Genomic DNA, 12,443 nt, shown 5'->3' on the forward strand with positions numbered 1-12,443 from the left:
TCGTAGAGGGAGGGGTACTGTCACAACCAGACAGCTGAGAAGCTCTGACAGAAGCCTTTCAGAACCTCCTCCTTGAGTTTTCTTTGTTGTGATGTTCAGTTCCTCATCTCGTTAGCCTCTCTCAGCTGTCATGTAGTTGGACTGATTGCTTCCCTTTAAATTCCTCCCCATAATGCATTACTGGGCGGCTTATACTTCTTCCTGGAGTGTGTGTGCATGCTCATCCTATTTCCTAGTCTGTTACTAAGTTAAGTGCTGTACATTTATCTGTTATTTTCTGTTTGCTGGATCCCAGGTGACCCTGACTCCCTCTGTGTCTGGTGTAGGGAGCCGGTGGTCGTGTCCCCTCACTATTGTAGGGTGTTCAGGTGTTATATAGTCGAGGTACGTGGATATGCAACCATCCACCTCTGGGATTTTTGCATAGGCTGAGCAGCCAGGGAAAGTGCCAGGTTTTGTGCAGGGGTCTCCCTTTTGGTTCCTTAGCTTTGGATCCAGTGAGTCATATATGCATGTTGCATTGTCTTGTTTCCTGTACACTGTCCGTGACAGTACCCAGCTATCAAATACTACTAATTTAGGGTGAATATACTCTGCGTTTTTTGCACATATTATACTTATTTAGTTTTTCAACTGTGTACTCAGCTATTAAAGAGGACCTTTCACTACTGTACAAACTAAAAACTAACTAGATCAGTGGGCAGAGCGGCGCCCAAGGGTCCCCCTGCACTTACTAGTATGCCTGGGCGCCGCTCCTTTTGCCCGGTATAGACTCCGGTGTCTGCGCTCCCTCTGACTGATTTTTTGTAGGAGGCGTGTCCCTTGCTGCACTGCTGGCCAATCGCAGCGCACAGCTCATAGCCAGGCTATGAGCTGTGCGCTGCGATTGGCCAGCAGTGCAGCAAGGGACACGCCTCCTACAAAAAATCAGTCAGAGGGAGCGCAGACACCGGAGCCTATACCGGGCGAACGGAGCGGCGCCCAGGCATACTAGTAAGTGCAGTGGGACCCCTGGGCGCCGCTCTGCCCACTGATCTAGTTAGTTTTTAGTTTGTGCAGTAGTGAAAGGTCCTCTTTAAGCACTCATAGTTCAAGCTTTTATGCACTAGATTATATGTATTCAGCGTTCAACTATATATTCAGCTATCAAGCTTTCAACTATGTATTCAGCTATCAAGCATTCATAATTTATGGTGTAAATATAGGAACAAAATCTACAAGATTTTAGGTGATATACACTTGATATATTTCCAGTAAAAGTATATACATATTGGTAATATACACATTATTGAATCAGTATCACTATATAAATATATATATATATATATATATATACACACACACACTAAATAGTGATCTTCAATCAAGGGACAAGAAACTACCTTCAACAGCCAGTAGCTCTATATTTTATGTTTTAATCTTCATTTTATGTGGAAAAGTATTATAAAGATATCTGTACATTTTAACTCAAAATCCAGATGGTGAGTGCCTGTTTTTCTTCCTTTTTATATGAATTATTAGTTGCCACAGGGTGAGTCACTCAAACCAGTGCACCATCACCACGTTTGAAAAAGAGGGAGAGCCACTATAGACTTATTTTACTATCTCTTCTAACCCTATCGCACATTTTTTGGGGTTAGTGGTTAGGCCAGCTTTCCGAAGGGAGTCTACTACAGCCTGCACTTTGGGTAAGTGACTTTCCCAGTCGGTACTGTGGATGACAATATCATCCAGGTAAGCCGAAGCATACTGACAATGTGGACGAAGCACAATATCCATTAGTCGCTGAAAAGTGGTGGGGGCGCCATGCAAACCAAAGGGTAAGATCTTATATTGTTACAGCCCCTCAGGCGTGATGAAGGCAGTTTTCTTTTTGGCAGCCTCCGTTAAGGGCACCTGACAGTACCCTTTCGTGAGGTCCAACCTCTCAAGGAGCTCATCCATGGGATATGCATCGAATTTGGAAACCTCGTTAAGTTTTCGAAAGTCATTACAAAACCGCAACGTCCCGTCCGGCTTGGGTATCAATACTATAGGACAGGCCCACTCACTTTTTGACTCCTCAATGACATCTAGCTGCAACATTAGCTGCACCTCCTCCGATATGGCTTGTTGCAGAGCCTCGATCACCAGGTATGGTTTTAAACAGACTTTTGTCTGAGGCTCAGTGACAATGTCATGTTGGATTATGGAAATGCGTCCAGGGAGGTCTGAGAACACATCCGTGTTCTGACTAACTAACTCCCTGGCCTCCTGAGTCTATTTAGAGGAGAGGCTGTCAGCAATTTTTACTGTGGCAGCCGCCTCTCTTGCATCAGACAGAGGGGCCGGTACCTCTTCTCCTAGAAAACCCGGCCGCGGGCTGTCTTCTGTACAGGCTTACCTATCTTTTCATGGTTTGAGAAAATTCACATGGGAAACCTGCTCCGGCTTTCGCCGCCCTGGCTGATGTACTTTGTAGTTTACATCTTCAATTTTCTCGAGTACCTTGTAGGGCCCCTGCCACCTAGCCAGGAACTTACTGTCCACGGTTGGCACCAGAACCAAAACTCAATCACCCGGGTTAAAGATCCGGAAGTGAACCTGCCGATTATAGACCCGACTCTGGGCTCTCTGAGCTGCCTCCATATGCTCCCTAACAAGAGGCCACACTGTCTATATCCGATCTTGCATCTGTGTAACGTACTCATTGACACTTTTATGTGGAGTAGGTTGTTGTTACCACACCTCTTTGGCCACGTCCAAGACACCCCGAGGGTGTCTGCCATATAGCAGTTCGAAGGGTGAGTACCCAGTAGAGGCCTGGGGTACCTCTCGCACTGCGAACATGAGGTAGGGCAGAAGGAGGTCCCAGTCCTTCCCATATTTAGACACTACTTTTTTCAACATATTTTTAAATGTTTGGTTAAACTGTTCTACCAGACCGTCCATTTGTCCAGCAACATAGTCACTTGTTCTTTTCTGTATGGTGAATGAATAATTTTTAGTGCCTGTAGTACACTGGCCTGCAGTAAAATTGATACACAATGACCGTCTAATATACCTCCAGCCACATAATCACTTGATCTTTTCTGTACAGTGAATGCATCATTTTTGGGGCCTGCAATCTAACTGGCCAACAGTAAAATTGTTATACGGTGATCGCCTAATGTACCTCCAGCCACATTATCAATTTTTATTTTCTGTACGGTGAATAATTTTTGGTGTCTGTAGTCCACTGGTGTCACGGATGATATTGCATATTTTGACGGACAGGATACACGGATCACGGCCTCGGCTGCAAAACGGTGCATTTTCTGATTTTTCCACGGACCCATTGAAAGTCAATGGGTCCGCGAAAAAAAACGGAAATGGCACAACGGCCACGGATGCACACAACGGTCGTGTGCATGAGGCCATAGGCTGATAGCTGTCGCCTGTGCAGAAATGCTGGGAGTTGTAGTTTGGAAACAGCATGAGGGCTTGAGGTAGTGCATGCCTGCCTTATAGATAATACAGTAAATTGAGGAGATGAGTGTTTGAATACTGTTTAAATCTCAGATATGTTTTTTTTTTATAATTCTGGAAAATTTTAAATATATGTGTGTTTTTTTTTTGTTTTTTTTTTCAGCAAAATTAAAAACCGCTGGTACTCGTGCCGCGACCAATTTAAGCGGGAGATGAACCAGCGACAAAGAAGTGGCGACGGTTCGTTGGCCAAAAAGCCATATTTGTATACGGCCAATTTACAGTTCTTGCGCCCAATCATGGAAACTCGACCGTAAGTAATGTTTTTTTCAGATTAAATTTCAATGTCATCTTGATGGTTATAGTTTGGTGCCTTTCAGACAGGCGTTTCAGGGTCGACCTGTGAATTCAGTTTTAAGGCTCTATGAAGCGGCCCAAGAATGATCAGTTCTGGAACTGTGCATTCTTATTGGATATGGTTCCATTTAGAATGCATACATTTTGCACCATCATGCCTCTTTCTGCTCCTGAGGCGGGCATCTAGATGATGTATGCTGAATTTTGGTGTGCTCATGGAGGTGCCGAACCAAAGGGATCCGTCCTGAGGTACAATGTAAGTAAATGTGTACGGATCCTTTTGCAGTTACACAATATGGTGCAATTGTAAACGGATCCATTTCACATCGCCTTTCAATGTAAAGTCAGGAGTCCCTATTAATATACCATTGGATCAGAGTTTTCTCAAATCCAATGGGAATTTTTAACTTGAAGCGTCCCCATCACCCTGAGAAAGCCTGTATGTTATAATAAACCAGGCATGCTCAACCTGTGGCCCTCCAGCTGATGCCAAACTACAACTACCAGCATGCCCAAACAGCATACAGCTATCAGCTCACAGCAGGCCAACGTGGGAGTTTTAGTTGGACAACAGCTTGATGGCCGCTGGCTGAGCATGCCTAGAATATACCATTGGATGTAAGTTTGTTTGTAATAACTCAGAAACTGCTAGACGTTTCCAGGATCAGCATGTCTGTCAAATAATAATCTAATTAGATTTTTATATTTCCTTGAATAATTAACTTTAATAATACTTTTTAAATTATTTCTCAGAACTGTTGATAACCTCAGTCAAGACCCGGTTGAAGTGGAAGCAGCTTCTGGACCATCTTCCAGTGATAATCCATCTGCCCCTCCATCCGTGGAAGAAACTCCACCTTTGGCAACGGTCACAGAGGATGCCCCAGAAAATATTGCTGTGCCACAGCAGATAAACACCCAGCGTCATGCCTCGGGTAGGCGTAGGGGTCCCCCTCCCCCCGATTCTGCTTTAGATACTCGAACCATTGTTGAATCAAGGGTTATGGAGTATCTAAACCAGAATCGTGGTGAGAGTCCGGACGAAACCATGGTGAAAAGTTTGGTGCCCCTACTTAAAAAAGTACCCGAGGAACGAAAAGCTCGGTGTCTATCTGCTGTGGCACTTCTAATGGACCTCAAGAACCAATTGCAACGGTTCACAATTTGGAGCGTGATCGTGATGAGATGCTCAACTGGAGGCCATTTGGGCAAAGTTATTCCCATTATCCACCACCATCTAGGTCTTTTCAAGGAGAAACCTCTACCCAGGGGAGTTACCAATCTCACCATGGACACCCCAGGTCTTCAGAGGGAACTCGTCCCCACAGTTCAAATCCCGGCCCTTTTACAAGGGAACTTTTTGATCTTTAATTTTTTCAATTTTAAAGAAAAAAAATCTTTGTTGAATAAATGACATTTTTCATTTAAATATGTCTATTAATTTTTATTTGCACAATTAAAGATAATAGCATAAAGGTATTAAAATTTTAGTTCAACACACATTTTTGAAAAATTAATAGTGAAAAAAAAAAACTTATGTGGAGACAAATGCACAATTCCAAAACACATTTCAAACATTTATTAATAAATGTTATTTAGAGGTATTTAATACAAAAAAATTTACAAATTTTTAAAACACTATCACCAAAATTTGATATAATGATAGTCATTTGTCAAATATTAAATACCTCAGCTCGCAAGCCCACGTCAAGGGTCCTCATTATCTTGCGAGTCCCTAAACTAAACTAACAACAGGGGATCTAACTAAACTAAGAAAATGTAAATTTGAATAGTAATTTGGAAACCAGATTCAAGCTGAAATCAGCGTCTACCACGGATGGCTTCCATTTGCCACGGTAATGCCCCCTCTGGACTGCTGAAAAAGTCGGCATAGAATTCCCGTACAGCTAGCCCAGCCGTTCCCGGTCGTCCAGTCCGACTCAGATCAAAATTGACTGAAGATGGCTCATTTTGACCAATATCAGCATCAGCGGAGGCATCATGTATCCATGATGCCTACAAAAAATCAGTCAGAGGGAGCGCAGACACCGGAGCCTATACCGGGCGAACGGAGCGGCGCCCAGGCATACTAGTAAGTGCAGTGGGACCCCTGGGCGCCGCTCTGCCCACTGATCTAGTTAGTTTTTAGTTTGTGCAGTAGTGAAAGGTCCTCTTTAAGCACTCATAGTTCAAGCTTTTATGCACTAGATTATATGTATTCAGCGTTCAACTATATATTCAGCTATCAAGCTTTCAACTATGTATTCAGCTATCAAGCATTCATAATTTATGGTGTAAATATAGGAACAAAATCTACAAGATTTTAGGTGATATACACTTGATATATTTCCAGTAAAAGTATATACATATTGGTAATATACACATTATTGAATCAGTATCACTAATATAATATATATATATATATATATATATACACACACACACTAAATAGTGATCTTCAATCAAGGGACAAGAAACTACCTTCAACAGCCAGTAGCTCTATATTTTATGTTTTAATCTTCATTTTATGTGGAAAAGTATTATAAAGATATCTGTACATTTTAACTCAAAATCCAGATGGTGAGTGCCTGTTTTTCTTCCTTTTTATATGAATTATTAGTTGCCACAGGGTGAGTCACTCAAACCAGTGCACCATCACCACGTTTGAAAAAGAGGGAGAGCCACTATAGACTTATTTTACTATCTCTTCTAACCCTATCGCACATTTTTTGGGGTTAGTGGTTAGGCCAGCTTTCCGAAGGGAGTCTACTACAGCCTGCACTTTGGGTAAGTGACTTTCCCAGTCGGTACTGTGGATGACAATATCATCCAGGTAAGCCGAAGCATACTGACAATGTGGACGAAGCACAATATCCATTAGTCGCTGAAAAGTGGTGGGGGCGCCATGCAAACCAAAGGGTAAGATCTTATATTGATACAGCCCCTCAGGCGTGATGAAGGCAGTTTTCTTTTTGGCAGCCTCCGTTAAGGGCACCTGACAGTACCCTTTCGTGAGGTCCAAAATAGAAAAATACCGGGCTTGTCCTAACCTCTCAAGGAGCTCATCCATGGGATATGCATCGAATTTGGAAACCTCGTTAAGTTTTCGAAAGTCATTACAAAACCGCAACGTCCCGTCCGGCTTGGGTATCAATACTATAGGACAGGCCCACTCACTTTTTGACTCCTCAATGACATCTAGCTGCAACATTAGCTGCACCTCCTCCGATATGGCTTGTTGCAGAGCCTCGATCACCAGGTATGGTTTTAAACAGACTTTTGTCTGAGGCTCAGTGACAATGTCATGTTGGATTATGGAAATGCGTCCAGGGAGGTCTGAGAACACATCCGTGTTCTGACTAACTAACTCCCTGGCCTCCTGAGTCTATTTAGAGGAGAGGCTGTCAGCAATTTTTACTGTGGCAGCCGCCTCTCTTGCATCAGACAGAGGGGCCGGTACCTCTTCTCCTAGAAAACCCGGCCGCGGGCTGTCTTCTGTACAGGCTTACCTATCTTTTCATGGTTTGAGAAAATTCACATGGGAAACCTGCTCCGGCTTTCGCCGCCCTGGCTGATGTACTTTGTAGTTTACATCTTCAATTTTCTCGAGTACCTTGTAGGGCCCCTGCCACCTAGCCAGGAACTTACTGTCCACGGTTGGCACCAGAACCAAAACTCAATCACCCGGGTTAAAGATCCGGAAGTGAACCTGCCGATTATAGACCCGACTCTGGGCTCTCTGAGCTGCCTCCATATGCTCCCTAACAAGAGGCCACACTGTCTATATCCGATCTTGCATCTGTGTAACGTACTCATTGACACTTTTATGTGGAGTAGGTTGTTGTTACCACACCTCTTTGGCCACGTCCAAGACACCCCGAGGGTGTCTGCCATATAGCAGTTCGAAGGGTGAGTACCCAGTAGAGGCCTGGGGTACCTCTCGCACTGCGAACATGAGGTAGGGCAGAAGGAGGTCCCAGTCCTTCCCATATTTAGACACTACTTTTTTCAACATATTTTTAAATGTTTGGTTAAACTGTTCTACCAGACCGTCCATTTGTCCAGCAACATAGTCACTTGTTCTTTTCTGTATGGTGAATGAATAATTTTTAGTGCCTGTAGTACACTGGCCTGCAGTAAAATTGATACACAATGACCGTCTAATATACCTCCAGCCACATAATCACTTGATCTTTTCTGTACAGTGAATGCATCATTTTTGGGGCCTGCAATCTAACTGGCCAACAGTAAAATTGTTATACGGTGATCGCCTAATGTACCTCCAGCCACATTATCAATTTTTATTTTCTGTACGGTGAATAATTTTTGGTGTCTGTAGTCCACTGGTGTCACGGATGATATTGCATATTTTTTTGACGGACAGGATACACGGATCACGGCCTCGGCTGCAAAACGGTGCATTTTCTGATTTTTCCACGGACCCATTGAAAGTCAATGGGTCCGCGAAAAAAAAACGGAAATGGCACAACGGCCACGGATGCACACAACGGTCGTGTGCATGAGGCCATAGGCTGATAGCTGTCGCCTGTGCAGAAATGCTGGGAGTTGTAGTTTGGAAACAGCATGAGGGCTTGAGGTAGTGCATGCCTGCCTTATAGATAATACAGTAAATTGAGGAGATGAGTGTTTGAATACTGTTTAAATCTCAGATATGTTTTTTTTTTATAATTCTGGAAAATTTTAAATATATGTCTGGTTTTTTTTTGGTTTTTTTTTCAGCTAAATTAAAAACCGCTGGTACTCGTGCCGCGACCAATTTAAGCGGGAGATGAACCAGCGACAAAGAAGTGGCGACGGTTCGTTGGCAAAAAGCCATATTTGTATACGGCCAATTTACAGTTCTTGCGCCCAATCATGGAAACTCGACCGTAAGTAATGTTTTTTTCAGATTAAATTTCAATGTCATCTTGATGGTTATAGTTTGGTGCCTTTCAGACAGGCGTTTCAGGGTTGACCTGTGAATTCAGTTTTAAGGCTCTATGAAGCGGCCCAAGAATGATCAGTTCTGGAACTATGCATTCTTATTGGATATGGTTCCATTTAGAATGCATACATTTTGCACCATCATGCCTCTTTCTGCTCCTGAGGCGGGCATCTAGATGATGTATGCTGAATTTTGGTGTGCTCATGGAGGTGCCGAACCAAAGGGATCCGTCCTGAGGTACAATGTAAGTAAATGTGTACGGATCCTTTTGCAGTTACACAATATGGTGCAATTGTAAACGGATCCATTTCACATCGCCTTTCAATGTAAAGTCAGGAGTCCCTATTAATATACCATTGGATCAGAGTTTTCTCAAATCCAATGGGAATTTTTAACTTGAAGCGTCCCCATCACCCTGAGAAAGCCTGTATGTTATAATAAACCAGGCATGCTCAACCTGTGGCCCTCCAGCTGATGCCAAACTACAACTACCAGCATGCCCAAACAGCATACAGCTATCAGCTCACAGCAGGCCAACGTGGGAGTTTTAGTTGGACAACAGCTTGATGGCCGCTGGCTGAGCATGCCTAGAATATACCATTGGATGTAAGTTTGTTTGTAATAACTCAGAAACTGCTAGACGTTTCCAGGATCAGCATGTCTGTCAAATAATAATCTAATTTGATTTTTATATTTCCTTGAATAATTAACTTTAATAATACTTTTTAAATTATTTCTCAGAACTGTTGATAACCTCAGTCAAGACCCGGTTGAAGTGGAAGCAGCTTCTGGACCATCTTCCAGTGATAATCCATCTGCCCCTCCATCCGTGGAAGAAACTCCACCTTTGGCAACGGTCACAGAGGATGCCCCAGAAAATATTGCTGTGCCACAGCAGATAAACACCCAGCGTCGTGCCTCGGGTAGGCGTAGGGGTCCCCCTCCCCCCGATTCTGCTTTAGATACTCGAACCATTGTTGAATCAAGGGTTATGGAGTATCTAAACCAGAATCGTGGTGAGAGTCCGGACGAAACCATGGTGAAAAGTTTGGTAATAATAGCATAAAGGTATTAAAATTTTAGTTCAGTGATTCATATATTCTGGGATTGCGATAGACTTCGCCCCTTCTGGGTAGGAATTAATAAGTTAATAGAAGATGTCCTGGGACGGAGTCTACTGTTGTCTCCAGCTATGGCGCTTTTATCGTTAGATATTGACACCATACCCCCCCCCAATTTAGACCTTTACTGTGTCATATTTTATTAGCGGCCAAATTATTGATTGCTAAACATTGGAAATCATCTCAGAGCCCTTCCATGACCGAACTAACAGACAAGATCTCCACCAATGTTATATTTGAACATTTATGGGCCCAGAGAACGAACAGGTTAAAATTTTTCTATACTTCTTGGTCCCTTTGGCTGGTTAAATTTCCTATGACTCAGTAATCAATACACGCTGTAATCCTCTTGAGCATTTCTCAGATGTAGCCTGCATTGGCCTAATATGTATGTAGGAAATTATATGTCCGTGGAGGTTTATCAACATCACCATCTCTCCCACTTTTTCCTTTTTCCTTTTTCCCCTCTTTCTCCTTCCTTGACTTACCTTTCTGGTAACTTACTGAACTAATGTTATGGTTCCTTACCATTGTTTCCCTAAGTCCTATGTTGGCAGCACCCGAGCGGGTGCCATAGGACTTTCTACTTTAAATACAAAAATTGTCAATATACCAAAATGGTGGCTGCGCCCACCGATTACTGAATTTATATGTTTTCAGAACTCTTGAGTGGCTGCGTCCACAGTATGTCGTTGTCATTGGCTATCCATTATTGACAATAAAAATTGTTTTGAGAAAAAAAAAAAATTTTAGTTCAACACACATTTTTGAAAAATTAATAGTGAAAAAAAAAACTTATGTGGAGACAAATGCACAATTCCAAAACACATTTCAAACATTTATTAATAAATGTTATTTAGAGGTATTTGAAGGTATTTAATACAAAAAAATTTACAAATTTTTAAAACACTATCACCAAAATTTGATATAATGATAGTCATTTGTCAAATATTAAATACCTCAGCTCGCAAGCCCACGTCAAGGGTCCTCATTATCTTGCGAGTCCCTAAACTAAACTAACAACAAGGGATCTAACTAAACTAAGAAAATGTAAATTTGAATAGTAATTTGGAAACCAGATTCAAGCTGAAATCAGCGTCTACCACGGATGGCTTCCATTTGCCACGGTAATGCCCCCTCTGGACTGCTGAAAAAGTCGGCATAGAATTCCCGTACAGCTAGCCCAGCCGTTCCCGGTCGTCCAGTCCGACTCAGATCAAAATTGACTGAAGATGGCTCATTTTGACCAATATCAGCATCAGCGGAGGCATCATGTATCCTGGTGAAGTTGTGCAGCAGCACACAAGCCTGAATCACCAGGGTGGCATTGTCTGGATTCATCTGTATGGATGACAGGAATACTCTCCACTTACTGGACAGTATTCCAAAAGCGCACTCCACATACCGACGGGCGCGAGTCAATCGATAATTGAAGATGCGCTTCCTGTCATCCAGATCGCGTCTAGAGAAGGGCCGCATCAGGTGGTGTGACAATGCGAATCCTTCGTCTGCCACGATCACAAATGGAGCCGGCGGACCTGCAGATCCGGGTAGTCTTCTTGGCTCTGGCAGGGCAAGCTGGTTTTCACGAAGCCGTTCACCCATTCTGGAAACACTAAAGATGCGGCTGTCTGAAGTGCTCCCGTAGGCCCCGATATCCACAATTACAAACTTGTAGTTACTGTCAACAAAGGCCATCAGCACTACAGAAAAATATTGCTTGTAATTGAAGTACCGGGACCCTGAGTGAGGCGGCTTCTTCACACGGATGTGCTTTCCGTCCAGTGCCCCAATGCAGTTTGGAAACTGCGCTGATTGGTAAAAACCCTCGGCGATACGAAGCCAATCTTCCGCCTTGCGGGTGGGCATCACCGCATCTCTGAGTCGCTGCCATATGACTTTACACGTATGGCAGACAATCCCAGAAATTGTTGAGATCCCAAGCAAAAATTCAAAGTGCAGCGATGCAAACGAATTTCCAGTTGCAAGGAATCTGTGGGAAAAAGAAAATTTTTTTTATTTTATTAAAAAAAAACACAAAATATTCACATTACCAAAAAACCTTACCTCAACGTGACAATAAGCCTTTGTTCGGCAGAGATGCTGCGCTGCATGCTAGTGTCCATGAAGTTAAGGTCTGGATGGAGAGACGACAAAAGGTGATCAAATGACTCCATGGACATACGGCAAAAATTTTGAAACTTGAAGGGGTCTTGACGCAGATCATTATAAAGAGTATGAAATTGTCCCTTCTGATGTCTCTGCGCAACAATGGGATGAATCCACTGTCTCCTCCTCCTCCTCCTCTCCGGTTCTTCTTCCAACATTGCTGCTTGATGTCCAAATAAACGAAATAGGACCCAATGGAACAGAACTCCAGAAATATCCTTCGGCATGTTTTCACAGTAGAGTTTGCACAGAAAAATGGCTATACAGCAAAATTTCCACACAGAGCTCTTTACCTCACGATGAACCAAAGAAAATGGCACCTGAGGTAACACATAACTAGACTTTTATTCCCTTTTTTTTCAAAGAAATCCAAACAACTTTATTTGCTTTGTGAAATTTAGACA

The 12,443-nt window shown here is 42.9% G+C and overlaps 1 protein-coding gene across 1 annotated transcript; it reads left to right on the forward strand.

The window, feature by feature from the left end:
- Nucleotides 1-3,614: 3,614 nt before the first annotated feature.
- LOC122930727 lies at nt 3,615-5,233 on the forward strand. Its single transcript, XM_044284300.1, has 2 exons — nt 3,615-3,760; nt 4,558-5,233. The coding sequence occupies exons 1-2, from the start codon at nt 3,660-3,662 to the stop codon at nt 5,216-5,218; spliced, it is 762 nt and encodes a 253-aa protein (XP_044140235.1). The 5' UTR covers nt 3,615-3,659; the 3' UTR covers nt 5,219-5,233.
- The last annotated feature ends 7,210 nt before the right edge of the window (nt 5,234-12,443 follow it).

This window comes from Bufo gargarizans, chromosome 1 (assembly GCF_014858855.1).
Source record: "Bufo gargarizans isolate SCDJY-AF-19 chromosome 1, ASM1485885v1, whole genome shotgun sequence".
Taxonomy (NCBI): domain Eukaryota; kingdom Metazoa; phylum Chordata; class Amphibia; order Anura; family Bufonidae; genus Bufo; species Bufo gargarizans.